This window comes from Dipodomys merriami, unplaced genomic scaffold, assembly GCF_024711535.1.
Source record: "Dipodomys merriami isolate MVZ:Mamm:240054 unplaced genomic scaffold, mDipMer1.0.p SCAF_26, whole genome shotgun sequence".
Classification (NCBI taxonomy): Eukaryota; Metazoa; Chordata; class Mammalia; order Rodentia; family Heteromyidae; genus Dipodomys; species Dipodomys merriami.
In genome coordinates, this window is record NW_027204048.1 from 21,699,485 (window position 1) to 21,726,305 (window position 26,821).

The 26,821-nt window shown below is 55.3% G+C and overlaps 1 protein-coding gene across 12 annotated transcripts in view; it reads right to left on the bottom strand.

Moving 5' to 3' along the window:
• Positions 1 to 1,100: 1,100 nt before the first annotated feature.
• Tle1 (TLE family member 1, transcriptional corepressor) overlaps positions 1,101 to 26,821 on the bottom strand; it is a 108,814-nt gene continuing 83,093 nt past the window's right edge. For all 12 annotated transcript variants that reach the window (XM_070035816.1, XM_070035815.1, XM_070035818.1 and 9 more), the window contains 6 exons: positions 16,247 to 16,496; positions 11,417 to 11,664; positions 6,435 to 6,582; positions 3,830 to 3,980; positions 1,835 to 1,911; positions 1,101 to 1,729 (listed from right to left, as the gene is read on the bottom strand). In XM_070035816.1, the coding sequence (XP_069891917.1) occupies positions 1,622 to 1,729; positions 1,835 to 1,911; positions 3,830 to 3,980; positions 6,435 to 6,582; positions 11,417 to 11,664; positions 16,247 to 16,496 (982 nt within the window). In that variant the 3' untranslated portion in view covers positions 1,101 to 1,621. The remainder of the gene's footprint in view (positions 1,730 to 1,834; positions 1,912 to 3,829; positions 3,981 to 6,434; positions 6,583 to 11,416; positions 11,665 to 16,246; positions 16,497 to 26,821) is intronic.

Below are 26,821 nucleotides of genomic sequence, written 5' to 3' on the forward strand. Positions count from 1 at the left end.
TAAAAGCTTGCTCACAAAGGTAAAGAGCTAAGACTAATGCTGGCTGGCAATCGCCGGGGCTGCAGGGACACTGCCTCACCAAGACGAGGGGCTGAGCGCTGGGCCTGGCTGGAGAAGTAAATAATAGATCAACCAGGTATTAATAAAGACAAATCCAGCTAATGTTTCACCTTGCTTTTATAGGGCAATGAACTCTATAGCTTTCTGGGCATTATAAATCATAACACAAAACTCAAATTGCCTACATTTCTGTGTGTGTGTGTGTGTGTTTGTACTGGGGCTTCAATTCAGGGCTTTTTTGCCCAAGGCTGGTATGCTACCACTTGAGCCTCACTTCCAAATTGGGCTTTTTGGTGGTTAATTAGCAGTAAGAGTCTCAGATTTGTCCTCCGGGCTGGCTTTGAATGGCGATCCTCCGATCTCAGCCTTCTGAGTAGCTAGGATTTCAGGTCTGAGCCACCAGTGCCCGCATACCTACTTTTCTTAAAACACAAAGCTGGGCACTGGTGGCTCATGCCTGTAATCTTAGCTACTCGGGAAGCTGAGATCTGAGGATCACAGTTTGGTGCCAGCCAAAACAGTCAAGTCCGTAGACTCTTATCTCCAATTAACCACAAAAAGCCTTAAGTGGAGCTGCGTTTCAAGTAGAACACTAGTCTTCAGCACTTGAGCCCCGGGCGGAGTTCAAGCCCCAGGATGGGCAAACACCAACAAGCAAATACCAAAGCAGTGAAGAGAAAGGAGCGAGACTTGAAAATCTAGGGCAGTGCTAAAGAAAAGACATAATCAACCTGCCAAAAGTCACCAGGAATAGGTAGAGGTTTAACTGTAACCCTGAATCACAAGAACCTCCTAACAAAGAATGAGTCTTGATGAAGAAGGCTTAGCTTACAAAATTAAATCATTATTAATATGCATTCGCTTATCCAGTGTTGAGCTTCTATTAACCCTGAGGTGCTTCGTGGACTCGATCAAATATCCGAGTAAGGAATGGGTTTATAACCCTCCTCCAGCACACGTTTAGCTCATACGATCCATTCATGACCCAGAGCTTTGAGGAACAAAACAGACAGACCTTAAAAGAGGAAAAGGAGAGCCACTTATTGGTACTAAAGCCTTTACTGTAATAAACCAAATATATTTACAATTTATACAAATGTTTAACCTTCAACAAAAATACAAAACAAAACAAAAAACATTTCACAAGATGCAAAACCAGGAAGCGAGTTCACTGGAGACACCAGGGCTCTACAAAGGACGTCAGGCGGGGGGGCGTTGGATTCACACTGGGCCAGGATGGGCGACAGATCCCCGAGAGAGAGGGGCCGGCGGTGCTGGCAGCCAGAGCTGGAAACCACCCTCGGGCTCTGTCCATGTGGCCTCCGCTGCACTGGTCTAGGCGGGCAGATGCGCAGCGTCTGCTGGTAGGCCTACTACTGCCTTCTCTTTGTACGCTCCAAGTCGTTTTGTGTCAAGGTTTGGAACAGGTTTGTTGGGTTTTTCTTTGTTGTTGTTGTTTTTCCTCGGTTTTTCTTTTTCTTTAAAGTTACAATGTCTCTATTTCTACAGATGCAAACGTTTTGGCCCAATTCAACTCTAACTGTTAAATCACACCGGGTAGTCAGTAGATGACCTCATAGACCGTGGCCTTCTTGTCCCCGGAGCCGGTGACGATGTATTTGTCATCCACAGAGATGTCGCAGCTAAGCACCGACGAGGACTCTTTGGACTGGAAGAGAAACCAGCGGACTCGTGTTTCACGTGGAACAGGGGCGCTCGGGGGTCTGGGGCAGCTCTGCAAGGGGCTTCCCGGCCGTCCCCGGCGCCTACCCACCTGGAAGATGCTGGCCCCGTACGGGGTCCGCCACGCGTTGAGGAGGTTGTCTTTCCCGGTGCTCACAAACCACTTCCCTGCAAGGAACCACGGAGGGGCGTGTTACCAAGGGGGAGGCCCTCTGCGCACTCATCAAATGCAGCTCTGTGTGTGTGTGTGTGTGTGTGTGTGTGTGTGTGTGTGTGTGTGTGCGTGCGTGTGTGTGTGTGTGTGTGTGTGTGTGCCTGGTCATGGGCTTGAACTCAGGGCCTGGGGACCGTAGCAGAGCTTTTTGGTCAAGGCTAGTGCTCTACCACTTTGAGCTAATCTTCCACTTTTGGCTTTCTGGTGGTTAATTGGAGATAGATTCTCATGGACTTTCCTGCCCAGGCTGGCTTCGAAACCACAATCCTCAGCTCTCAGCCTCTCGAGTAGCTAGGACGACAGGTGTGAGCCACTGGCGCTCAGCGGAGAATGCCAGTACCGGGGCTTGAACTCACAGCCTCATGCTCTCACTTGGCTTTTTCATCACTGAGCCACACCTCTACTTCTCCTTTTGGTAGTGGTTAACTAGAGATTAAAACCCTTCTTCCTAGAATGGCTTTGACCCACAGTTCTCAAATCCTAGCTTCCTGAGTACCTAGGATGGGAGGTACAAGTCACCAGTGCTCAACTTCAAATATAGCATGTTTTTGCTTGTAGTGTGTGTGTGTGTGTGTGTGTGTGTGTGTGTGTGTGTGTGTGTGTGTGTGTGTGTGTGTGTGTGTGTGTGTGTGTGTGTGTGTGTATGTGCTGGTCCTGGGCCTGAATTCAAGGCCTGGGTTCTGTTCCTAAGAATTATTGCTCAAGGCTAACACTCTATTCCTTGATACTTCTGATTTTTAGTGGTTAATTGGAGATAAGAGTCTTAGTAACTGACTTTCCTGCCCAGGCTAGATCTGAACCCCAATCTTCAGACTCTTGAGTAGCTGGGAATACAGGTTTGAGCCAGATACCCAGCCATACACAAATGTTTTTACTGCATGAACTACCACACCCAAAGGATCCTTGGCTTAGGACAGCATTTCTTAACACACTGGGGCCTGCAAGACCTAATCCATTAAATTGCTCCACGGCCGCCAGTCTCTGCCTAAGAGGATCAGCTTAGAGAGCAAGAAGGTTCGAGCTTCTATAAAATGCCACCTGTGTCAGGTGGCACGGAGCATGTGCTCTGCGAGTGTGCGCTGCCCTTCCAGCCACCTACTCACACACCCAGGGAACAAATGTAAGCCGCCTACAGCGCACGCACACACGTGCACGCACACACACACGCACACACACACACACACGCGCACGCACGCACACACGTGCACACACCACACACACGCACACACATGCACACACACGTGCACGCACACACACACGCACACACACGTGCACGCACACACACGTGCACGCACACACACACGCACACACACGTGCACGCACACACACACGCACACACGCGCACACACACGTGCACGCACACACACACGCGCACGCACGCACACACACGTGCACACACGTGCACACACACACGCACACGCACGCACGCACGCACACACGCACACGCACACACACACACATACACACGGATGCATCCGCCTGCACAGCTCCCCTGGCCGCCTGCGAAGGGAGCGAGCCTGTGCGTAACCCGGCATCGAACCCATTACAGCCCCCTCCTGTCTGCCCTGTCTTCTGAAAACACCCACCACCCCTCTTCAGGGTGGGGCCATGGCCTCACACCCCACAAACAAACGTGTGTGTGTCCAAACCTCACGTCAGGCAGTGTCATTGCCGGCTGGCTTTTCTCAAATTAGCAAAGCAGACTGAATCAGGCTTTACTAAAGGTCTCTGGGGGACGTGCTAAAACAAGAGAAACGTGGCAGCCAGCTGCTCAGGGAACATCCCCCAGATAGGATCTCTAACCATATTTTGTGTCAGAAGTATTTCCCACCAGGCCTGCGGTGGCCTCCGTCTCCCTTCGGTTGAACTCACCACAATAAGCAAATTTCAGGGAGAGCACGCAGCTCTCGTGGAGATGCAGCTGGTACTTGTCCGGTTTGTTCACGTGCAGAACCTCCACGTTGCTGCTCTCCATGCCCACCGCCAGCCACTCTCCGGTCGGGCAGTACCCCAGAGAGAAGATCTGTAAGAACAGAACCGCAACACTCAGCGTTTTGCTCAAGAAATTAGGGACCAAAGGGCAACAAGAAGGTGGGGGGAGGCGGATGACAAAGAGGAGGGGCAGCAATCATCCAGTCCAGACCAAGAGTCCAAACAGAGGAGGCACGAGTCAAAGAGAAAAAGCCCCCGGCAGCCTGCGGATGCGGCCCTCCTGTGTGGCCGGCTCAAGGCAGTGCTCTGAATGATACTGATCTCTGCAGGCTGGGCAAGAGGCTGACGCCCGTCATCCCAGCTACGCGGAGACTGAGACCCAAAGGACTCCATTTCCAAAAATAACCAGCAAAACGCTGGCTGGAGGGTGGCTGGAGCGGCAGAGGGCCGGCCGGCAGGGGAGGCTCCACGTCAAACCCAAGGGCAAGCAAAACAGAACAAAACAAAAAAGGAAGTAAAAGCAAAAGATGCGAGCTCCTGTGTTTCAAAGGAGGGCTTATCTGAAACATGGTAGATGAAATGGCATCGCATCCAGGACTTACTTTAAAGTGATTTGGTTTCTGGGTGGAGATAATGGAAATGAAAGCACCAACTACACTGCTGGGTGCCATGGCTCACGTCTGTCATCAGGCAGAGATCCAGGGCTCGGGGTTCAAGGACAGCCCAGGCATCCGGCCAGCGTGACGCCACCTTAACAGATGGATAGGCGTGTGGTGCATACCCGGCGCCCTCAGCCGCGGGCAGCCCAGCGGCCCGGTGCGGTGGCACAGGCCCGTCACGCCAGCACCACCGCCTAGGCTGACCTGGACAGGAAGGGAGGCCCTGGCTTGAGGACAGCACTGCAACCAACACCGGGGACACGGCTCAAGGGGCGGAGCGCTTGCGCAGCAAGAACGAGGCCCTGTTCAATCCCCAGTGCCTGCCTCCCTGTGGGCGATAATGCAGTGGTGGGACAGTAACCACGAGGGCTGAACGACAGCCATGTCTTCTGCACCCCAGACTTGAGAGCTTCCGCTCCAAGCCGGGCGCTGGTGGCCCACACCAGTTTCTCAGAAGGCTGAGACCTGTAGGATTGTGTCTTAAAGCTAGCCAGAGACTTTATCTCTCCAACTAGCAAAAGGCTAGACCACAGCTGTGGCTTAGGAGGCAGAGTACCAGCCATGAGCAAGAACAGCTGAGGCTGAACCCTGTGCTGGTGAGCAAGCGAAATACAAACAGGACAGCTTCCATTCTTTTTTGGTTTTTTGGTGTTTTGTTTTTTTGCTGTGGTTGTTATTTTTTTTTAAGGAGAGGATCAAAACTAATATCCTACATATTAGGAAAGGGCAGAACAAGAAAGCCTATAAATAACACTGGGGACATAGAACTTATTAGCCAGTAATTTGTTTTGTCTGTGTCCTATTTTTGACCTGACATATTTAAAAAAGTATTGCCATTCCCCAAACAAGTCCTGATCCAGACATAGGACATCCAACACTTCACACTCCACAAGTCCTGATCCAGACACAGGACATCCAAGTCTTCACACTCCACAAGTCCTGATCCAGACATAGGACATCCAACACTTCACACTCCACAAGTCCTGATCCAGACATAGGACATCCAAGTCTTCACACTCCACAAGTCCTGATCCAGACACAGGACATCCAACACTTCACACTCCACAAGTCCTGATCCAGACATAGGACATCCAAGCCTTCACACTCCACAAGTCCTAATCTAGACATAGGACATCCAACACTTCACACTCCACAAGTCCTGATCCAGACACAGGACATCCAACACTTCACACTCCATAAATCCTAATCCAGACACAGGACATCCAACACTTCACACTCCACAAGTCCTGATCCAGACATAGGACATCCAACACTTCACACTCCACAAGTCCTGATCCAGACATAGGACATCCAAGCCTTCACACTCCACAAGTCCTGATCCAGACATAGGACATCCAAGCCTTCACACTCCACAAGTTTGGATTATTTCAAACCTCTGTAGATCTAGTTAGCCATGAGTCCATTTTTTAAGAGATGGGTAATAAAATGGGCATCCACTGAGATACAGATGAATTTTTTTAAAGCTCTGTGATGCAGAGGAAATGAGTTTTAGAGTTGTGGTGATTTTTCTCTACCTGGCACATCCTTCCAGCTCCATTTAAACAGGAATCAAATGATCATTTCTGACTCCATATCAGAACTGGTACAACAGACCAAAGAAAAACTGAAGAAAAACTTGTCTGTTTTTCACTGAATGAATTCCAAGGTACTTTAGCCTAAATGGTTTCAGAAACTACTCGAAAAGTTTGGGGGGAGTAGGGAATATGGAGTATGTGTTTAAATGATCTCAAACTGAATCCTGTCATGTCTGTCCACGCAGCACAATGCTGAGCTGGGAAGGATGGTGCACGCGTGTGTACGTGCACACGCCCACGCCCACGCAGACCCCCATGCGGGCTCCAGGACGGGTGGGAGCAGGCGGTCACCTGGGAGGTGAAGTCGTGCTGCTGCAGCTGCCGGCCCTCGCGCAGGTCCCAGGACCGGACCGTGTTGTCCAAACCCCCCGTCCAGAGCTTGGTGCCATCGTTGGAAATGTCAATGCAGCTGGCGCCATCTGTGTGGCCCTGAAATTGCCTGATAAAACAAACCAGATTGAGTAATGATTTCCTGCCAGAGCTCGAGGTCAATACCGTTGTGTTGTGCGCTTTGGGCTCACGGTGCGCTGTCTCCTCCATGTGCTGACGTTACAGATCAAGCTAACCTTCCCCACAGCGGACAGGAAGCCACACCTGCAGACTCCGTGTCTTTCTTTTTTTTTTTTTCTTTTTGTCATCCAAAGGCTAAAAAAAAAAATCCCATTGGAAGTCACTAGCCAGAAGTCAAATATGGTACTATAACTGCTTGATAAATGTATCCATCTCCTCCCAGATCTGGAAAATGTTTAAAAGAGTTAAAAGCAACTAAAAAAAAAAACTAAAAACAATGGCTGGGTGCATGTGGCTCACCTCTGTAATCCTAGTACTCAGGAGGCTGAGACCTGGGGATCATGGTCAAAGCCAGCTCAAGGAGAAAAGTCCACGAGACTCTTAGATAACCACCAGAAAACGGAAAGTGGAGCTTTGGCTCAAAGTGGTAGAGCACTGCCGTGAGCAAAATAACTCAGAGGTAGTGCCCAGGCCCGAGTTCAAGCCCCAAAGTGACAAAAACCTCACAAAACCGTCAGTATATTCTTTAAGGGAAAGATAAAGGTCTGTTCAGCCAGAAGGACACACTGCAGGGAGGAGGGACAGAAGCATTCTCATTCCAGAAGGGAATCACAGGGTGAAGCCATCCGTGCCCACCCACCATGAGCTCACCTGTTTGTTCACCCCTGCTTTCTGAGTAAGAAAGATCCCTGCACTGGGAAATGGGGCCCCCAGAGGCCAAGGTCACGCCAGTACCCTGGCCCCAAGGCCGCTGGCAGAGGCAAATGCCACAGCTGGGGCTGACTCACAGCCCCAGCCGGGCCCTGAGCCCTGGACCGACCCCCCAGGAGGGCAGTGGCACTCCCCAAGCACCCGCGGTCAGTGCAGTGGGTGCAGTGGGTGCTGTAGGTGCAGTGGGTGCTGTAGGTGCAGTGGGTGCTGTAGGTGCAGTGGGTGCTGTAGGTGCTGTAGGTGCTGTAGGTGCAGTGGGTGCTGTAGGTGCTGTAGGTGCTGTAGGTGCAGTGGGTGCTGTGGGTGCTGTAGGTGCTGTAGGTGCTGTAGGTGCTGTAGGTGCAGTAGGTGCAGTGGGTGCTGTAGGTGCTGTAGGTGTAGTGGGTGCTGTAGGTGCTGTAGGTGCTGTAGGTGCTGTAGGTGCAGTGGGTGCTGTAGGTGCTGTAGGTGCAGTGGGTGCTGTAGGTGCTGTAGGTGCTGTAGGTGCTGTAGGTGCAGTGGGTGCTGTAGGTGCTGTAGGTGCTGTAGGTGCAGTGGGTGCTGTAGGTGCAGTGGGTGCTGTAGGTGCTGTAGGTGCTGTAGGTGCTGTAGGTGCAGTGGGTGCTGTAGGTGCAGTGGGTGCTGTAGGTGCTATAGGTGCTGTAGGTGCTGTAGGTGCAGTGGATGCTGTAGGTGCTGTAGGTGCTGTAGGTGCTGTAGGTGCAGTGGGTGCTGTAGGTGCTGTAGGTGCTGTAGGTGCTGTAGGTGCAGTGGGTGCTGTAGGTGCTGTAGGTGCTGTAGGTGCTGTAGGTGCAGTGGGTGCTGTAGGTGCAGTGGGTGCTGTAGGTGCTGTAGGTGCTGTAGGTGCAGTGGATGCTGTAGGTGCTGTAGGTGCTGTAGGTGCTGTAGGTGCTGTAGGTGCAGTGGGTGCTGTAGGTGCTGTAGGTGCTGTAGGTGCAGTGGGTGCTGTAGGTGCAGTGGGTGCTGTAGGTGCTGTAGGTGCTGTAGGTGCTGTAGGTGCAGTGGGTGCTGTAGGTGCAGTGGGTGCTGTAGGTGCTGTAGGTGCTGTAGGTGCTGTAGGTGCAGTGGATGCTGTAGGTGCTGTAGGTGCTGTAGGTGCTGTAGGTGCTGTAGGTGCAGTGGGTGCTGTAGGTGCTGTAGGTGCTGTAGGTGCAGTGGGTGCTGTAGGTGCAGTGGGTGCTGTAGGTGCTGTAGGTGCTGTAGGTGCAGTGGGTGCTGTAGGTGCTGTAGGTGCAGTGGGTGCTGTAGGTGCTGTAGGTGCAGTGGGTGCTGTAGGTGCTGTAGGTGCAGTGGGTGCTGTAGGTGCTGTAGGTGCAGTGGGTGCTGTAGGTGCAGTGGGTGCTGTAGGTGCTGTAGGTGCTGTAGGTGCTGTAGGTGCAGTGGGTGCTGTAGGTGCAGTGGGTGCTGTAGGTGCTGTAGGTGCTGTAGGTGCTGTAGGTGCAGTGGGTGCTGTAGGTGCTGTAGGTGCAGTGGGTGCTGTAGGTGCTATAGGTGCAGTGGGTGCTGTAGGTGCAGTGGGTGCTGTAGGTGCAGTGGGTGCTGTAGGTGCTGTAGGTGCTGTAGGTGCAGTGGGTGCTGTAGGTGCAGTGCGTGCAGTGGGTGCTGTAGGTGCTGTAGGTGCTGTGGGTGCTGTAGGTGCTGTAGGTGCTGTAGGTGCTGTGGGTGCTGTAGGTGCTGTAGGTGCTGTAGGTGCTGTAGGTGCTGTGGGTGCTGTGGGTGCTGTAGGTGCTGTAGGTGCTGTAGGTGCTGTAGGTGCTGTGGGTGCTGTAGGTGCTGTAGGTGCAGTGGGTGCTGTAGGTGCTGTAGGTGCTGTGGGTGCTGTAGGTACTGTAGGTGCTGTTGGTGCTGTAGGTGCTGTAGGTGCAGTGGGTGCTGTAGGTGCAGTGGGTGCTGTGGGTACTGTAGGTGCAGTGGGTGCTGTAGGTGCTGTAGGTGCTGTAGGTGCAGTGGGTGCAGTGGGTGCTGTAGGTGCTGTAGGTGCAGTGGGTGCAGTGGGTGCTGTAGGTGCTGTAGGTGCAGTGGGTGCTGTAGGTGCTGTAGGTGCAGTGGGTGCTGTAGGTGCTGTAGGTGCAGTGCGTGCAGTGGGTGCTGTAGGTGCTGTAGGTGCTGTAGGTGCTGTAGGTGCTGTGGGTGCTGTAGGTGCTGTAGGTGCAGTGGGTGCTGTAGGTGCTGTAGTTGCTGTAGGTGCTGTAGGTGCTGTGGGTGCTGTAGGTGCTGTAGGTGCAGTGGGTGCTGTAGGTGCTGTAGGTGCTGTAGGTGCAGTGGGTGCTGTAGGTGCTGTAGGTGCAGTGGGTGCTGTAGGTGCAGTGGGTGCTGTAGGTACTGTAGGTGCTGTTGGTGCTGTAGGTGCTGTTGGTGCTGTAGGTGCTGTAGATGCAGTGGGTGCTGTAGGTGCTGTAGGTGCAGTGGGTGCTGTAGGTGCAGTGGGTGCTGTGGGTGCTGTAGGTGCTGTAGGTGCAGTGGGTGCTGTAGGTGCAGTGAGTGCTGTGGGTGCTGTAGGTGCAGTGGGTGCTGTAGGTGCTGTAGGTGCAGTGGGTGCTGTAGGTGCTGTAGGTGCTATAGGTGCTGTAGGTGCAGTGGGTGGTGTAGGTGCTGTAGATGCAGTGGGTGCTGTAGGTGCAGTGGGTGCTGTAGGTGCTCTGGTGCAGTGGGTGCCGTGGGTTTGGTACGCAGTGGGCTGGGGACAGCGCGGGGAGACGTGAGCGAGTCTCATCGAGGAGCCACTTGGGAAACGCAGGCGAGAGGGAGGCATCCGCCGCATCCCCCCACAGAGCCCAGCTTTGAAGGGCTTCACATTTGTCAGCAGCCCTCCTCTGAGCCACAGAACAACTTCCTATGCGTGCCCTGCATGCGTTCAGCACCAGGCCCCATCCCGGCCTCCCCCTGGCTCTGCCGCCACCAGCCAGGCCTGGACAGACTTTCCTGCCATCACCCGCGCCCCCTCTGCCTGCCGCCCCTTCCAACGCCTCCAGGACCCTGTGACCCTTCCCCCCCCAGCTCAGCCCCGTGCATGTTGAGACTTCCCGTCACGTGGCTCCGGCTGTGGCCCTTGCCCTTCAGGAGGCTGAGGCGCGAACATCGGGACTCCACGCCAGCCCGGGCAGGAGAATCTGCGACTCTCACTAACCACCCGAAGCGCTGAGGGACAGCGCCCAGGCCCAGAGTTCAGGCCCACGACTGGAGAGCGGTATGGGTGTGAGGGGCTGTGTCTCTTGGTCCACTCTGCTCACCCCACCTCCATCACAGGCGCCACCCCACACACAGACACAAATACCCGGCTGCACGACCTGAGGGGATTTCTACGAGGAGGTCTGGAGAGCGTGAGCGAGGCGGTCTCTCCACGAGCACACCAGCTTGAAAGCACTGCTGCACCCGCCCAATAAACCATGGGCCTCTAACTGTACATCTCCAGCGACGGTCTCCAAGCAAAGGGAAAAGAGCCAAACACAGGCAAGTTCTCCCTTGGACTGGTGCACTGCTGGCAACACTCCTGGAACTCCTCTGCTGTCTCCCCAGAGCCTCTGGCCGCTAGGGCTCCGGCTTGTTCAGGGGTCAGCAGGGCCTCTCCTGGGCACACGTCCTGGCTGGCCACGGACAAACCGCCGTGCTTTAAAACGCTTTGTGTCCCCTTCACGGAATCTCCTCTTCTAAAGCCCTTCGTTGGTTTTCTGTTATACTGTATCTGCAGGCTTTGGTTTCCACAAACAAGGATCCAGCCAGAGCCAGGCTCCGCCACACTCACCCCGACCGCCCGGCCGCGCCCTCCGAGGACCTCAGCCCTCACAGCCCCTCTGCGTAGGCGAGTCTCAGGGACGCTGGGTCCTGCGGGCTGCGGAGCTGCTATGGCTTTGGTCTTTGCCCACAACTTCCAAGCACCTACGCCTCATGCCTGGCAAACAATAGGCTCCTGAAGCCATGTGCCCCAGGGCACCCAGCAGAAGTGTGCGTGTGTGCGCGTGTGCATGCTTGTGCGCGTGTGTGTGCGCGTGTGCGACAGGCCTCTTAGGGCCACCCCTGAAGGAGGGACCCTCCCCAGCAGCCACTGGACTCACCTCACCAGCGTCTGGTTGTGCAGGTCCCACACGGCGATGTTGCCGTCGCTGCAGCAGGAGAAGCAGACCTTGGAGTCGGGGCTGATGGCCAGGGCGTAGCAGGCGGGGGCCGAAGACGTCAGCTCTGCCTTGATGCGTGGGGTTGGAGCCGCCAAGTCCCAGATGGACAGGGTGCTGGCTTCCCCGCCCACAATGAGCGTGCAGCCATCCGGGAGCAACTTACAGGACCGGATGTAGTTATCCCTGTTCTGTGAAATAAACAGAATTCGGTTGCTATAATGCATCACCGAGCAGTAAGCGGGGCGGGCCTCTGACTGCGGCTTGGGTTTTGACTCGGGAGAGGTGTTTCCCAGACACGGTCGGAACTACCAGAGTCCAGGTGCAGCTGTGTCCTCCTGAGTGAATGAAGACCCACACCTGTCATCCTAGCTACGCATGAGGCTGAGATCTAGGACCAAAGTTCAAAGCTAGCCCAGGGAGGGAAATCAGTGAGTCTTATCTTCAATTAACCACAACAAATAAAAAGGCTGGAAGTGGAGGTGTGGCTCAAGCAGGTGGAGCGCCAGCCTCAGACAGAAGAAGCATGCCGGCCGAGGCCGAGGCCTAGCGCTGACAACAGCAACGCGGAGGTGAATGAAACACATTTGCGGGACTGTTCACAAAGTGGGAAGCCAAGCACCTGCTCCTGGTTTCCCAGCATCCAGAGAAGGGGCGTCAGTGTAAGAAACGCAGGGATGCATTTTCTAACCAGAAACCTCTGCATTCTCCATTATTCACAATTTGGAAGCTGCAGACCCCCGGAATACATTTTAGTTTTCATTATTCTTGTTATTTTATAGCTGTTTATTGTCTTCAAGGGCTTGTTCAAATGGGTTTCCATCTAACCTATCGGTTTACACAAACAATGCATCTTGAGCAATGTTTACCCTTTCTTACATCTCCCCCACCACCGGGTCCCTCACCCGCTCACTCCCTCTCCCCCTTGACCTTCTGGTTTCCATTGTTCTTAACACCAAATGCCTAGGTGTTCATGAGTCAGGAAGATTCTTGTCTAATCAGTTAGTGGTGTTGCTTTCAAAAGAGGACAGCTGTGTCCTAAGTCTTCTCAAACACCAAATACCAGGTAAAAGAAAGTGCCTGCCATCAACGCCGCCACCTGTGAGGAAAGGGGCAGGGTGGCCTCCCGTGACCCCGTTTCAGCCAATCCAAAGACGGGATTGCTTCAACAGCGTCCATCTCTCAAAGGCCGGGGCACACGGAAGCCCGCAGCGCCTGCTACTGCAGAATATTAAGCTATCGTCAAACGTCATTTATTCGATTTTTGTTTTCCATTTTGAGGCAGGGTCTCACTGCGTTACCCCGCCTAGATTTGAACTGGCAATCCTCAGCCACCCAAGTGATGGTCCTGAAAGACTTTATCACCACAGGTGACCTTAAGCTGTCTGACTAAATGACAACAGTCAGAGGCTGAAATCTGGAGAATCATGGTTTGAATCCGCCAGCAGAGTCTTTGAGACTCCATCTCCAAAACAGCCTGCAAAAAGCTGGGCTGGAGCTAGAAGTGTGGCTCAGGTGAGTGACAGCGTCAGAGGTCACAGTACTAAAGACAAAGCCCAACAGGACACCAGTCACTGCCCTAAAAACTTTCTCTTTGAGTCTCAAAAGGACAGCAATGCAGCTCTTAGAGAAACCGTCCCTGGGGCTGGAACTCAGCTCCAAGCATTGTCCTTAGCTTTGTCGTGCTTGGCTGGTGCTCTACTAGAACCAGAGCTCTACTTCCACCTTCTGAGTGGTCGAATTAGAGTCACCAGTCTCACAGCTTTTCCTGCCCAGGCTGGCTTTGAACCATTATCCTCAGATCTCAGTGGTTAGAAATATAAGCATGAGGCCCTCATGGCCCAGCTTGCCTCTGAACTACTTTTACCCTTCCAGACAGACTCTGACTTGAAGCGCTGATGGTCCACAGTGTGAGCACTGCAAACCCTGAGGTCAATCAACTTTAAGGCTATGGAAGCACACTCATGTTCTATTCCACAGCTCTGCTACAGATCACAATGTGTTCGCAGTGTGATCACAGTGTGCCCAGTGTGTCCGCAGTGTGCCTGCAGTGACCACAGTGTGCCTGGTGTGCCTGTAGTGTGATCACAGTGTGATCAGAGTAACCGCCGTGTGATCACAGTGTGATCAGTGTGATCAGAATAACCGCAGTGTGCCTGCAGTGACCACAGTGTGCCCGCAGTGTGCCCGTAGTGTGATCAGTGTGCCCGCAGTGTGATCACAGAGTAACCGCCATGTGATCACAGTGTGATCAGTGTGATCAGAGTAACCGCAGTGTGCCTGCAGTGACCGCAGTGTGCCCGCAGTGTGATCAGTGTGATCAGAGTAACCGCAGTGTGCCTGCAGTGACCGCAGTGTGCCCGTAGGGTGATCACAGTGTGTCCGCAGTGTGATCACAGAGTAACCGCCGTGTGATCACAGTGTGATCAGAGTAACTGCAGTGTGCCCGCAGTGACCGCAGTGTGCCTGGTGTGCCCATAGTGTGATCACAGTGTGTCCGCAGTGTGATCACAGTGTGATCACAGAGTAACCGCCGTGTGATCACAGTGTGGCCAGTGTGATCAGAGTAACCGCAGTGTGCCTGCAGTGACCGCAGTGTGCCCGTAGTGTGCTCGTAGTGTGCCCGCAGTGTGATCACAGAGTAACCGCAGTGTGCCTGCAGTGACCACAGTGTGCCTGGTGTGTCCGCAGTGTGATCACAGTGTGATCAGAGTAACCGCCGTGTGATCACAATGTGTCCGCAGTGTGATCACAGAGTAACCGCAGTGTGCCTGCAGTGACCGCAGTGTGCCTGGTGTGCCCATAGTGTGATCACAGTGTGTCCGCAGTGTGATCACAGAGTAACTGCCGTGTGATCACAGTGTGATCAGTGTGATCAGAGTAACAGCAGTGTGCCTGCAGTGACCGCAGTGTGCCCGTAGGGTGATCACAGTGTGTACACAGTGTGATCACAGAGTAACCGCAGTGTGCCCAGTGTCTGCAGTGTTCCCGCAGTGTGATCAGTGTGTCCAGTTTCTCCGCAGTGTCCGCAGTGTGACCAGTGTGCCCGCAGTGTGATTGCAGTGTGTCCACAGTGTGCCTGCAGTGTGACCAGTGTGATCGCAGTGTGCCCGCAGTGTGATTGCAGTGTGTCCACAGTGTGCCTGCAGTGTGACTGCAGTGTGATCTGTGTGATCGCAGTGTGCCCGTAGTGTGATTGCAGTGTGTCCACAGTGTGCCGTGTGATCGCAGTGTGATGGCAGTGTGACCGCAGTGTGATCGCAGTGTGCCCGCAGTGTGCTCGCAGTGTGACCACAGTGTGATCGCAGTGTGACCACAGTGTGATCGCAGTGTGCCCGCAGTGATTGCAGTGTGCCCGCAGTGTGATTGCAGTGTGTCCACAGTGTGCCTGCAGTGTGACCACAGTGTGATCGCAGTGTGCCCGCAGTGTGATCGCAGTGTGCCTGCAGTGTGACCACAGTGTGATCGCAGTGTGCCCGCAGTGTGATCGCAGTGTGACCACAGTGTGATTGCAGTGTGACCAGTGTGCCTGCAGTGTGATTGCAGTGTCTCCACAGTGTGCCTGCAGTGTGCCCGCAGTGTCTCCAGTGTGCCTGCAGTGTGCCTGCAGTGTGCCCGCAGTGTGCCCGCAGTGTGATCGCAGTGTCTCCACAGTGTGCCTGCAGTGTGACCACAGTGTGATCGCAGTGTGACCACAGTGTGATTGCAGTGTGACCACAGTGTGATCGCAGTGTGCCCGCAGTGTGATTGCAGTGTGTCCAGTGTGCCTGCAGTGTGACCACAGTGTGACCGCAGTGTGCCCGCAGTGTGACCACAGTGTGATCGCAGTGTGATCGCAGTGTGCCCGCAGTGTGATCAGTGTGCCCGCAGTGTGATCAGTGTCCACAGTGTGACCGCAGTGTGCCCGCAGTGATCGCAGTGTGCCTGCAGTGTGATCAGTGTGCCCGCAGTGTGCCCGCAGTGTGATCAGTGTGCCCGCAATGTGATCAGTGTCCACAGTGTGACCAGTGTGCCCGCAGTGATCGCAGTGTGCCCGTAGTGTGATCAGTGTACCCGCAGTGTGATCGCAGTGTGCCCGCAGTGTGATCAGTGTGCCCGCAGTGTGATCAGTGTCCACAGTGTGACCAGTGTGCCCGCAGTGATCTCAGTGTGCCCACAGTGTGATCAGTGTCTGCAGTGTATCGCAGTGTGCCTGCAGTGTGATCAGTGTGATCGCAGGGTCCGCAGTGCCCAGTGTGACTGCAGTGTGTCCGCAGTGTATCTGCAGTGTGCCCACAATGATCGCAGTGTGCACACAGTGTGACCGCAGTGTGATTCTCCCCTGGTTAGGCTGTGGCAGTGAAGCCCAATGGCCTCCCTGACTATCACAGACCCTGCACCCACTGTACTCAGTTCACTATCACCTGCAGGCTGTAGAGAAATGAAGCACGGAATGGATCATAGGATCGGAGACCAGCCTGGCCGCACTACTCTTCATGCCCCAGGAGAACCCTTCCATAGTGTAAGTCTACATAGTAAGATCATTACAAACCACTGTACTACACTGGGGAAAATCCTTCAGCCCTGGGAATCTAACCACTGGCCATGACAACAAATGAGGCCTACTTAGAGGAGAGAGGGTTTGGGCGGGTGGAGGGCGCTAAGCAGTTAACACAGGAAACAGGAAGGGCCTCCATTTCCTCCTAATGAGAACACAACCCAGGCCTGGACGGCCATTTCCTCGCGGGGTCTCCAGGGGCGATTACCCTCCTGCCCCGGTTCGCGCTCGCTCACCAGACAGTCCAGCTGGGACACGGGGCTCTTGTTGCCAGGGTGGCTGATGTCCCAGACCTTGACGCAGCCCTTGCCGCCCGTGTACACGTGCCTCGTGGGGTTACTGATGGTCACGGCGCACACCACCTCCCCGTGGTTGAGCGTGTTGATCTGCCGGGCGTGCCGTGGGATTCCGGGTCCGATGAGGGCGTCGGGGGGGAAGGGGACAGGCTGCATCTGGCCCTCTGCACTGACGTGGAAGGAGTAGGCACTTGGGGAGAGAGGAGAGAAACCGCATTCATTGTGAGGGGATCGGCTACCACGCTGGCTCCTCTCTAAAGACAAACCAGTTTAAACGAGTTAACAGCTGAACTCTAGAAAGAACCAAAAACCAAACAATACTGGACTAACGTTTTGTTTTGGTGCCAGAGCTGGGGCTTGAACTCAGGGCCTGAGTGCTGTCCCTGAGCTTTTCTTGCTATGCACCACTCTGCTCTGGGGTTTTGGTTGCTGACTGGAAATGAGTCTTGGGACTTTCTGCTCAGGATGGCTTTAAACTGATTCTCAGATCTCAGCCTCCTGAGTATCTAGGATGACAGGCCTGAGGCACTGGCACTTGGCTATTTAACTTTAAAAAAAATAAGACTTAAAAATTGGAGCCAGGAACCAGTGGCTCATGCCTATAATCCTAACTACTCAGGAGGCTGAGCTCTGGGGATCATGGTTCAAAGCCATCCCAGGCAGGAAAGCCCATTAAACTCTTACCTCCAATAAACTACTTAGAAAAAGCCAGAAGTGGTACTGTTGCTCAACTGGTAGCATATTAGCCTTGAGCACAAAAGAGCTCAGAGACAGTGCCTAAGCCCTGAGTTCAATCCCAGGGCTGGCAAAAAACTGGGCAAGAGGCATGACTCAAGCAGTAGAGCACCTGCCTTGCAAGCCAGGAAGCCCTGAATTTAAGCAGTAGTAGAACTGCCACAAATTAAAAGATTTAAAAGCTGCATGATCTTCTCCATAAATAAAGCATTCTCTCAAATCCCATGATAAAACAGGCTGCTTCCCAATTAACATAAAATACCTGCTTCTGAATATAGCTGTATGATTTCTTAGTATAATATACAATGATTTTTCAGTGCTTAAGAGAAAGCCCTTAATAATTCCGAATAAGCGCATACCATACATCGTTTATCTCAATACCAACAAACAACAGCTTTTAAAACAGATCAGCTCTTAAAACAGACCAGTTTAAGGCTTATAATTCAGACTTGCTTTTTGCATAACTAAGAAAAAATGTTAAATACCAAATGGTTTTGTGACAGAAAAAAAAGGTGTAAGAGGAGAGGTGCGAGGCACACTCAGTCTCCTGCCCGTTTCCCTCGCCTGCTCGGTGCCCACCCAGGGTAAGTGGAGGTGGTAGCACCCAGCTGGAAGGTCGTTTCCCAGCCTCGCCCAGGTTCTGACCAATGGACTGTGGCAGCCGCTGGGTAGCCCTACGTTCTCCACAGGAGAGAGAGAGGCACGTGGCAGTTCTATTCTGCTCAATTCTGCGATGAAACCTAAGCGCATCCGAAAGAGTTCACTAAGTCTTTTTAAGAAATCAAGGAAAAAGAAAGAGGGTACATGGGAACAACAAGCCAGGTCCACCCCGTCCAGCCTCAGGTGGCTCCGAGATGGACATCAAGTACTGAGGGAAGGAAACAGTTGGAAAGGGGCTGCGGCACCCTGGAGACAGAGTCTCTGATGCCCAGGCTGCCCAGGTGTCTTTTACCAGAAAAAGAAGTGCTCATGTTATTCAAACTACTGTTCTCTTCCCCCTGAAATACAAACAAACCTATCCTATTTCTACATTTCTATCTCCTCACTGAAACCCAGTACTTCTCCCCCCCAACGAATCAAACTGTTATTTAACTTTGAAGAGCTATTATATTATAAAGCACTGGTGGCTCAAGACTATACTCCTAGCTACTCAGGAGGCCGAGATCTGAGGATCAAGGTTCAAAGCCAGACCAGGCAGGAAAGTCTGTGAGATTCTTATCTCCAATTAATCAGCACAAAGCCAGAAGTAGAAGCATGGCTCAAGTGGCAGAGCAACCAGCCTGGAGTGAAAAAAGCTAGGGGACAGCCCCCAGGCCCGGAGTTTAAGCACCAGTACTGATACACACAAATAGCCTTTAAGAGCCAGTATATAGAGCGGGCATTATAAAAACAGGTACAACTGGAAGAAGTTAAAAGAAATGCTCATCTTTTTCACTCCACATCCAAATGACAGAATTACACACAGGCAAGCTAAAGCCCACTGCTTTCCTCGTCTTACCCGAAGCATCACGAGAGGAGATCTAGAAGTGTAAACCAGAAACTGTCAGTAATACACACAACCCCTCCTTTCTCCCAGCCATCTTGGGCAGACCTAGGCCCCTTCTGGGCCTTGGAACGGCTCTTGGGCTCACGTGAACGCCAGGAGTAACAGCCTAGAACTCCTTTCCACTCCAACACCAAATCAGTGAGCACAAACTGAGAACAGGCAAAGTGTCAGGTCTACTAGCCTGCACTTAAAATAAACACAGGCTACTACTTTTCCCTCGTAAGAGCCAAATGGGAAATACATAAAGACAAAAAAATTCCCTCCTTGGGGCTGGGAAGGTGGCTCAGTGGTAGAGCGCTTGCCTTGCATGCTCAAGGCCCTGGGTTCGATTCCTCAGCACCACATAAGCAAAAAGAAAAAAGCCAGAAGTGGCGCTGTGGCTCAAGTGGTAGAGTGCTAGCCTTGAGCTGAAGAGCTGAGGGACAGCGCCCTGGCCCAGAGTTCAGGCCCCACGACTGGACCCAAAAAAAAAAAAAATTCCCTCCTCTTGATGAAATGACTAAAATACCTTAAACATCTGTTATTTCCTCAAAAATTGGTTCCAATAACTAATGGTAAATGGCTTTTGACCCAAATCTTTAGCATATCTTCATTACTATTACAAGATCAAATATTAATCAATTTGAATAACAGAGCAGAGAATACAAACTAGGTAGAATGTTCTAGGTAATAAAAATGGACATAGCTGGGCACTGGTGGCTCACACCTGTAATCCTGGCTAGTCAAGAGGCTGAGATCTAAGCGTCATGGTTTGAAGCTAGCCCAGACAGGAAAGTCTGTGACTCTTAATCTACAATTAATTACCACAATACCAGAAGTTGCATTTTGGCTCAAAGTGGTAGAGCACTAGCCTTGAGCAAAAAAGTGCTCAAGGACAGTGCCCAGGCTCTGAGTTAAAGCCCCATGACTGACCAACAAAAAAAAAGGATATAAAATAGTATGTCTCAAAATCCTAGGGTATGCATTTCCAGACTCCCCCGTAGATATCCAAAGCTGTAAGAAGTATGAGAATCCTACCAACTACATGGTGTTTAAGTCTACTCCTATTCTCTAAGAATTTTAGAGCTGAGCACCAGTGTTCATGTACGTAATCCTAGCTAGGATCATGGTTTAAAGCCGGTTGGTCCAGGCAGCAAAGTCCATGAGACTGCTCAGCCTTGAATGACACCGCTGAAGGACAGTACCTTAGTTCTGAGTTCAAACCCCAGGACAACAAGAATTCTGGACTTCAAATAAATTCTCACAGGAAAAGATCATGTAGCTGATCAAATGAACTGGAAGAGCACCATGACCTGTCACAGGTTTCCATGAAATGAAACACCCAAGTCACACGTGTATTTGGCAAGGACCTCAGTCAGGGGAGGGGGAGGAGGGGGTGGTACCAGGCCGCGGTGAGGGCGGGGGGGGGGGGGGGCCAGGCCAGGCTGTGGGGGGGGGCAGGGGGGGGCCAGGCCGCGGTGAGGGCGGGGTGGGGAGCCAGGCCAGGCTGCGGTGAGAGGGGGGGGTACCAGGCCGTGGTGAGGGCAGGGGGGGGCCAGGCCGCGGTGAGGGCGTGTGGGGGGGCCAGGCCAGGCTGCAGCAGCATCCTCTCTGCGAGCAGAGGCCCAGGCGGCGTCTCCAGGTGAAGCCAAGTCCTCACCGCCACCCTTGCGGCTAGCCAGGGTTTTCTGGGGAAAGCTATTTTATCTTGCTTCCAACTCCACAGCAGTTCTCCGCAGGAACGCGGCTACTTATAGAGTTAAATGTTCCAGATTGAACTAGATGCACAAAGTACAGAGAGGAGGGAGGTCTGCTGGTCTTTGGAAGGCAGCCCCCTCTCCCTCCCCCCAGGGGTCCTCCTCTCTCAACCGCACAGGAGACCTTTTGAGTAGCACAGTGAGGTGATTTTAAGTTGATTCGCACTGCGGGAGCGGCGGTCGGCTCTGTGAGCACCGGCCCCTCCCGGGAGAAGCCCGGTGGATGTGAAACTCCAGTGGGCAGCCCGTGCTGGCCCCAGGCTGAGCCAGGGGCGGCCACCGGGGAGCTTCCGGAAGGACACACGCGGGGCACCACAGCAGCAGGGAGAGAGCTGGCCGACGGCGGCACAGCACCACCCCGTCCAACCCAAGAAAAGAGGCGACTCCAGGGAAAATCCACCGCTAGACCCCAGTGGGGGAGCGTGAGACAGACGCTGAGGTTCTCTGCCCGGCTGTGTGTGTGGTCGGGGAGTGGGGGGGAGCATGAGTGAAGTTCCACCTTTGCTGGACAGTACTGGCTTATGCCTGTAGCACCAGCATTGAGGAGGCTGCGATCTGAGGATCGCAGTTTGGAGCCGCTGGGGCATGAAAATCCAATTAACCAGCAAATAGCCAGAATGGGTTCAAGTGGCTCAAGCGGCAGAATGCCAGCCTTGAGGGAAGACGCAAGTAAGAGGAGGAGGTCCCGGGCTAAAGCACAGAACGCGCTGCCAGCATCAGCACCGCAGCGGGCATCAGACAAAACCAGGCGCAAAGTGAGGGCGGGGGAGGACTCATGGGTGGGCCGACACGGCTGGGCTCAAGGCTCCCATCCGCGAGGGCGGGACGGCCGGGCGCCCGTGGCTCCCGCTGTCATCCCAGCTACTCAGGAGGCCGAGATCTGAGGATCGCAGTTCAAAGCCAGCCTGGACAGGAAAGTCTGTCAAATTCTTATCTCCAATGAACCACCAGAAAACCAGAAGCAGCGCTGTGGCTCGAAGTGGTAGAGCGCTTGCCTTGAGAGAAAAAGCAGAGGGACAGCGCCCAGGCCCTGAGTTCAAGCCCCAGGACCAAGAAAAAAATGACGCGTGATTTAAAACTTAGGAATCACTTCTGGGCTTTTCCATTTAACATTTTCAGATTGCAGCTACCACAGGTACCTGAAAGCACACACACATACAAAAGAAGCTGAATATTCTAGGTGTGGCTCAAACCTGAACTCAGGAGGCGTGACCAGGCGTGGCTGTGCGTGGCCAGGCATGACCGTGCGTGTAGGACGTCACGCACCAGCAGGCTCACCCTGACCCGAGGGGCAGGCTGTGGTCATGCTTGCAGCTGCAGGGCACAGGAGTTGCTGCTGGTGTGGCCCAGCTCTGGGCGTTGGGGCGGAGGTGGCGGCCTGGATGGACGGCCGCTGAGCGGTGCACACAGTGCGTTCACTGCGCTGTACATTTATCCCGACACAAGTTCTAACACTGTGATTTATGTATCTATTTAGTGCCAGTCCTGGGGCTTGAACTCAGGGCCTCGGCTCTGTCCCTCAACTTCTTTGGCTCAAAGATAGTGATAGTGCTCTACCAATAGTTCCCCACTTCTGGCTTTGGGGGGGGGGTTGGTAGTTTAGATAAAAAGTCTCACAGACTTTCCTGGCCAGGCTGGCTTCAAACCGTACCCTCAGATCTCAGCCTCCTGAGTAGCTAGGATAACAGGCGTGAGCTCTGGCTGCACCCCGGGCCCAGCTTCATTTCTTTCTTTATTTTTAACAGGTTGAAGGGATCCCCCATTAGATTAGGGCCACAGCCAGTTCAGGACGGTAGGGATTTGTTTCCATGGACCTCAGAGGCCAGGACCTGGCTGGCAGGCTGCTCAGCAGGGCTCACTAGACGGGCGGGCCTCGGCTCGTGCCGAAGAGCTGCCTGACGGTAAGGGGTCAGGCTGATGGAAGAGGTAACTGCCATGAGCTTTGGCGGCCCACGGCAGGTCCTCGGACCTGTGGTTGGCGGCAGGGGCTACTCAGATGGGAGAACTGTGGTTGGAGGGCTGCTCTCTTTTCTGCTTATATTGTTGTCTGTGTTCACCTACATGGGTCTTGAACTCAGAACCTCTCCCACTCACCTATTTCACTTATAGCTGGCGCTCTAGTAACTTGGGCCACATCTCTAGCTGGCTTTTTGCTGGTTAACTGGAGAGAGACTCACTCACAGATTTGTCTGCCCTGGCTGGTTTTGAGCGGAAATTCTCAGATCTCTAGCCTCCTTCCTGAGTATCTAGGATTATAGGTGAGTGCCACTGGTGCCCAGGTCAGAAGATGGTGGTTTGAAACCAGACCAGGAAGGAAAGTTCTTAAGACTCCTCCTTCATGAAGTGCTGGCCTTGATCAAGAAAGCTAAGGGGTAGCACCCAGGTCCTGAGTTCAAGTCCCAAATACCAGCATCCAAACATATGTACACACACACACACACACACACACACACAGCACCCAGTCCTGAGTTCACGCACGCACACGCACACACACACACACACAGCACGCACGCACACGCACACACACACACCACCTTCAATCACCCAGCCAAGCCGCTGGGTGAAGGCGTAGCTCAAGGGGTAGAAGGCCAGCCATGATCAGAAAAGGCCAACATGACCAGACGCAGGAAGGGAGGAAGATGCGGGGTATGGGGATCAAGAAAGCGAAGGGGAGGAAAAAATCCAAAGTTCGCCAGCGAGTGAGCAGGAGGCGATGACACGTGCCCGCGGGCAGCTGGGCCGGGCTCGGGTGGGATGACGGCCCGGGCCGCCGCAGGCGCTCCGGCAGGTGCAGCCCCGCCAGCCCTCGACCGCAGCGCCGCTCAGCCCGCGCCGCTTCCAAGCAAAGGCCGGGAGAACGCGCAGGCGCGCCGTGTGGAGGGACGGGGGGGGGGGGGGGGGGGGGGGGTTGCGCTTGGCCCTCGGGCTGCTCGCGTGGGCCGCGGCGGAGGCCTCGGTAATGGGGCGTGGGCCGCGGCTGTGGAGGCCTCGGTAATGGGGCGTGGGCCGCGGCTGTGGAGGCCTCGGTAATGGGGCGTGGGCCGCGGCTGTGGAGGCCTCGGTAATGGGGCGTGGGCCGCGGTGGCGGCTGTGGAGGCCTGGGTAATGGGGCGTGGGCCGCGGCAGCTGTGGAGGCCTCGGTAATGGGGCGTGGGCCGCGGTGGCGGCGGAGGCCTCGGTAATGGGGCGTGGGCCGCGGCGGCGGAGGCCTCGGTAATGGGGCGTGGGCCGCGGTGGCGGCGGCCACGGGCTGCGCAGGGCTGAGGCGAGATCTTCGCTCTGTTCCCGAGCCGGGCGCGGGGCTCACGCCCGCCACCCCGGCGCCTCGGGCCGAGACCTGAGCCTCAGGGCGACGCCGGCCCGGGCGGGAAAGGCGGCCAGACGCTCCGGGCCGCGGCGGCGCTCCGGCCCCTCCGGCACCGCCCGGGCAATGCGGCCTTCGCGGGCCAGGCTCGGGGCGCGCACCCCGCCACGCCCTTCCGTCCCTCCCGTCGGAGCCCGCACCACTCGCGCCCAGGTCCAGGTCGCGGCCCCCATCACCGCCTTCTGGCAGGACCGCGACCCTCCAGACCCGCCGCGCCACAGCACTCGGCACACCGTCCTTCCGGGGAAGGGAATGACCCGCAGCCGCGGAGCCGCAGCCAGGGGGCAGAACCTCACCGGCATCTGCGGTTCCCCTCGGCTGCACGCTGAGGCCTGGCGGGGAGAGGCCTGGCGGGGAGAGGCCTGGCGGGGAGAGGCCTGGCGGGGAGAGGCCGCGAGGGGAGAGGCCTGGCGGGGAGAGACCGCGAGGGGAGAGGCCGCGAGGGGAGAGGCCGCGAGGGGAGAGGCCGCGAGGGGAGAGGCCGCGAGGGGAGAGGCCGCGAGGGGAGAGGCCGCGAGGGGAGAGGCCGTGAGGCCTGGCAAGGCCTGGCGGGGAGAGGCCGGGAAGGGGAGAGGTCTGGCAGGGAGAGGCCTGGTGGGGAGAGGCCGCGGGGCCTGGCAGGGAGAGGCCTGGCGGGGAGAGGCCTGGCGGGGAGAGGCCTGGCGGGGAGAGGCCGCGGGGCCTGGCGGGGAGAGGCCGCGGGGCCTGGCGGGGAGAGGCCTGGTGGGGAGAGGCCTGGCGGGGAGAGGCCTGGTGGGGAGACACCTGGCGGGGAGAGACCTGGCGGGGAGAGGCCGCGAGGGGAGAGGCCGCGGGGCCTGGCGGGGAGAGGCCTGGCGGGGAGAGGCCGCGGGGCCTGGCGGGGAGAGGCCGCGGGGCCTGGCGGGGAGGGGCCTGGCGGGGAGAGGCCGCGGGGCCTGGCAGGGAGAGGCCTGGCGGGGAGAGGCCGCGAGGGGAGAGACCTGGTGGGGAGAGGCCTGGCGGGGAGAGACCTGGTGGGGAGAGGCCTGGCGGGGAGAGACCTGGTGGGGAGAGACCTGGCGGGGAGAGGCCGCGAGGGGAGAGACCTGGCGGGGAGAGACCTGGCGGGGAGAGGCCTGGCAGGGAGAGGCCTGGCGGGGAGAGGCCGTGAGGCCTGGCGGGGAGAGGCCTGGCGGGGAGAGACTGGCAGGGAGAGGCCTGGCGGGGAGAGGCCGCGAGGCCTGGGCCGGTCGCATCCAACTTCTAAAGGCGCAGGCAGCCACGCCCGTGGCAAAGGCCGTCCCTGGAGAACTCATTTAGACCCCCGGGAGGCGGACAGCAGCTGTGGGAACTGGGAAAATCCGAAGGTTTCTGCTAAAAGAACCAAATCCCGCGGCTCCTGGGCCCTCGCACAGCCAGCGGAACCGACGGCGCCCCGGGGACCCCGCCCTGGAGAGCAGGGCCACGCCGGGGCGGGAGGTGGAAGGGCGGTCTGTAGTTTCAGTTTAGTCAACACTAAAGATGTGGCATGGGGTCTGTACACTCGGGCTTCGTTTCCCTCTCTCTGGACGTCCCCAGAGCACCCATCCAAGGAACCGCAAGCTGAGGTGTGCACGATGAGGCCATGTGGAAGACACTGCAGGAAAGGGGAGACCAAGAGTGTGCGCTCCAGCCTGGCCTCTCCTGGGAGGAAGCTCCTCTGACGGATGGAGACTTCAGCGGACGGTCCCGAGGCACCAGGGCTGGACCGGGCGGCAGGACCACGCGTGACGCACCCCTCCATGGATGGAGACCCTGCCCCTCCTCCAATCCCCCAACACACAGCTCAGACCAGAGACCTGGACGCGGGGTCTGGGGACGGAACGGCTGACGGCCTCTGAAATGGGGGGGCTGTGCAGTCTCTGATTCTGGAGGATGCTCGACCTGAAAACTCATGATTGGGGGTGGGGGGGAATGGCATGAGAGAAATCAAATCTTTCTGACCTAACACCCGCAGAGAAGAGGCCTCTGGGATACAATTTACTTGCTTATAAGCAAATTCTTCTTGTCAATAGGACAGGATTTACTTGGTCTAAAGCCCAGCAGCTTTAGGTTCTCATTTCTGACAGGATCCTCCCTCCCAAGGAGCAGCACGCTATGGAAGGGAGTCCGGGTCTACTTTCCTTTTCTCTTTCTCTCTAGGACCTAACACCTCTAAGATCCACACGCTCTAGACAAAGATCTTCTAGCAGAGAAAATAAGAAGTGGCACTCTTACCACATGCCAGGGCATATGCCTGAGGCTGAGACCCCAAGGTTTTCAGCTAGACACCAGCCCAGCTCTGCCAGACACCATCTCCAACATAACCAGCACAACACGGGCTGGGCATGTGGCCCAAATGGTAGAATGCCTTTCAAGAAAGCAAGCTAAGCAAGGACAAGGTCCTGAGTTCAAACCTTGGTACCAAAGGGGGGGGGAGGGAGAGAGTGTGAAAGAGAGAGGGAGGAGGGAGGGAGGGAGCGAGAGGAGGGTGGAGCCTAGCTGATCAAAAGCAGTTCTCCAGCAGACAAGCCAGGTCCTAAGGCCTCCTTCCAGCGAGCAAGCCTTCCCAAGTTCCTAAATGGGCAGAGAATGGAACACGGGTGCAACGCGAGACCAAAGGCAAGCTGGGGCTGTGGAGAAGAAAAGGACAGCCATTCTAAGACGTCATCAAACCCTAGGCAAGGAGCCAGCGGCTCACCCTCCCTGCTCAAGACCAACAGCCTGTTTAACCTCTTGGAATGAAGAAGCAGCCCTCCGGGGTGGAAAAGCAGAAGCCCAACTACACCTCACATGGTAATAACAAAGCACAGAACAGACCTCCTTTTACAGTCTGCAAAAGCATGCTGCAGACTTTTCCTAAATAACCGATCATAAGAACGCCAAGTTACCATGATGGTTAATTTTAGGTGTCTACTTGATCTCGCCCAGAAATGCCAACCTGGCTAGTGAAACATGCCTAAGGGGAGCGATTCAGTGGGCTGCCCACCACTGCAAGGGGCGTCACTGGGATCAGCCAGGGGGACGGGGAAGGGGGGAGAGTGCTCCCTGCTTAGGCTCAGGACACCAGGCTGAGGGCGGATGTTATACACCTTCTGCTCCCATATTTCTCAGATCTTCTGGTGGTTAACTGGAGAAAGGATTCTCACAGACGT